The 2,857-nt window shown below is 37.7% G+C and overlaps 1 protein-coding gene across 1 annotated transcript in view; it reads left to right on the top strand.

The window, feature by feature from the left end:
* unc13b (unc-13 homolog B (C. elegans)) overlaps window positions 1–2,857 on the top strand; it is a 148,154-nt gene that overhangs the window by 116,730 nt on the left and 28,567 nt on the right. The window contains exons 27-29 of the mRNA XM_015390447.1: window positions 326–452; window positions 541–637; window positions 2,368–2,511. Coding sequence (XP_015245933.1) covers window positions 326–452; window positions 541–637; window positions 2,368–2,511 — 368 coding nt within the window. The remainder of the gene's footprint in view (window positions 1–325; window positions 453–540; window positions 638–2,367; window positions 2,512–2,857) is intronic.

The raw sequence follows: 2,857 nt of genomic DNA, 5'->3' as shown, positions 1-2,857 counted from the left end.
AACACACATAGGGTGCACCGCACATTTTGAGGGAAAAATAAGACGTTTATATATGCGCCTTTATACAGTGTCGGTGTCTCATTGGAAATGAAAAACTTTGATTAGGGCATCGCTAATAACTTTATATTGAATTTGTTAAACTGCAAAGCTATAGAAAATAGTCTTAATGATTTCTACACATCGTTTGAATTCTTGAATACATCTGATGAGCGTTAATTAGCAGATATTCTATCAGTTCTTTGGGGTTTAAACATATTTTAATCCATTAAATGTATAATTCTAATTAAAATGACTGATTTATGAATGTTTTTTGTTTTTTGTGCAGAGCATGAGAAGCATCGACTGTGTAAAAGCACAGACTACATGAATCTACACTTTAAAGTCAAGTGGCTCTACAATGAATACGTCAAGGAGCTTTCAACCTTTAAGAGCGTCATTCCTGAATACCCATCGTAAGCGCTAAAACCTTATTAAAGGAAAGACCTATGACAGATATTTATTCTGGTTAGGTGTGGATTTAAGGTGTTTTTCCTGTTTTAGTTGGTTTGTGCAGTTCGTTCTGCAGTGGTTGGATGAAAACGAGGACGTGTCGATGGAATTCATGCATGGAGCCCTGGAGAGAGACAAGAAAGACGGAGTAAGGCTGATTTAACGAGGCGTTCCTGTTTGGTTTGTGCATATTCAGGCAGTTTGGTGAAAAAAACAAAAACACAGTAGTATTGTTATTTTACTTTTATTGAGTCAAAACGAGAAAACGGATAACAAACCATTGCCTTGTTGTTTAGAACTATTCGAAATTGAAACAACAAATTATAACTCCTAAGTGTTATTATCTCTCTTTACACATGTGATTTTTGCTACACTTCTGCTATGGGAGATCTGCAAATGCGTATAGAGGATTCATATGTGTAATATCTTGATTTGCTGCCCTGAGCGCAGGCTCGCAGGCTTCCATAAGTGAACCACTGCCCGTGAGAAGAGGGAGCAGTAGAGAGCGACTGGCGGACATCTGAGCGGGAATCAGGCGCCACTAACTCATCTGAGCTTGAATATCCGGCTTCAAACGCGTATTCAAGCAGCAATTCACCGCACATTTCAGAGGCAGTCTTCGAGTTCACAAAGTTCTTGTTCTCTGCACATCCCATACTTCTGAGTTGTTTCTATATTAGGACATTTTGAAATAACTTTTTCAATTCAATTCAGTTTATTTCTATAGCGCCAATTCACAACACGTCATCTCAAGGCACTTTTTCACCAGATCATAGAGTCAAATTGATTCAAAGTTTTCTATCTAAAAAAAAAAACAGCTGATTGCATCGATTCATTGACTCAAATGCAATCCCTCACACTAAGCATGCTTGTAGCGACAGTGGAGAGGAAAAACTCGCTTTTAACAGGAAGAAACCTCCAGCAAAACCAGGCTCAGTGTGAGCGGCCATCTGCCGAGGCCGACTGGGGTTCAAGGAGACAGAAGCAGAGACACAAGCTCCATTACAGCCACCCTAAATACTGCAGGCAGATGTTTGGACACCTCAGTGACAGAACTAGGGGGCTACTTGTAGTTGAGATATCAAAATATATAGCTTTGGCTAGTCAAAATTTACTTTGAGATATCTATAATTCCAGATGTGTGAAACTTTAAATGATGAATCAGAATTTGAGCTTTCGCAAAAGGCCTTTTGACTCTCCAAAAAGTGATGATTGATATCTTGAAGTGTTATTTTCGCTGTCATAATACAATAATACAGGAATTACAGATGGTCCGAAAAGCTGATTTTATGATAAACGGCTGCCATAATCCTGCGAGCCTGCGTGCAGGGCAGCAAATCAAGATATTACGCATACGAATCCTCTCTACGCATTCGCAGATCTCCCATGGCAGAAGTGTAGCAAAAACGGTTTAACTTCTAACCAATGATTTTTCTGTTCTTCTGGGTGTTGAAGCAAACATACTTCAGAATTAAGTGACTCTGTGTGTTTACACACTGATCTGCACATTTGTAAATCGCAATAGACATTTGCAGATTTTCGTAAAGTTAGACAAATCTCCTTACACATTTGCAAATAATTTTGCAACAATATTGCCCCCATATGTATGCAGCACAGAGAGAACTGCAGGGTCAGGCTGTTTGTAAAAAATATAATTGAAAATGAGCCCTTTAACGCATAAAAAAAAAAACAATCAGAAATTGGATAATGGTTTGTTTCCTGGTTTGTGGTAAAAGAACAAAAATATTTTTTGGCTGCTCACAAACTGTCTGAATTTACAGGGACCCTCTTTCCTTGAACACAACCTTGGCTTTCTAAACATGTCGACATCTTTTTGGTTTTTCTTCCTGCTCGTTTTTGTGCGTGCCCTCCTCTCAGTTCCAGCAGACGTCTGAGCATGCTCTGTTCTCCTGCTCGGTGGTGGACATCTTCACCCAGCTCAACCAGAGCTTTGAGATCATCAAGAAACTGGAATGCCCCGATCCCAACGTCATGGCTCAGTACAGCCGCCGCTTCTCCAAGGTAACCAGTGCACCACTTTCTTCCATGTTATTGAAGCACAGCTTTTTATATGAAAGTTTATCTGCTGGAGAATCTCTATTTATTATCTTTTTAATATTCGACTTCTTCTAATGGATTTACTCTGTTTTTTTCTCCTTTGTAAATAAGAAATACTTTTTTCTCCAATGATTTTACCACATTATGAAAACAGACTTAAGTATTCAAAGTAAAAGGAAAAATGTTTTAAATCTTATTATATCCAGTATTTAATCAGTTAAAAGTATTGATAAAATACATTTTTTTTCTTTTTTTTAACTTAAAATTTTCCTCAGATGATAGAAAATATGTCAAATAAAATATAAAACAT

This window comes from Cyprinodon variegatus, unplaced genomic scaffold, assembly GCF_000732505.1.
Source record: "Cyprinodon variegatus isolate N-32 unplaced genomic scaffold, C_variegatus-1.0 Scaffold500, whole genome shotgun sequence".
In the NCBI taxonomy this organism is placed as follows: Eukaryota; Metazoa; Chordata; class Actinopteri; order Cyprinodontiformes; family Cyprinodontidae; genus Cyprinodon; species Cyprinodon variegatus.
Note: the sequence above shows the minus strand (reverse complement) of the source record. Positions and strands in the feature narration are given on the sequence as shown.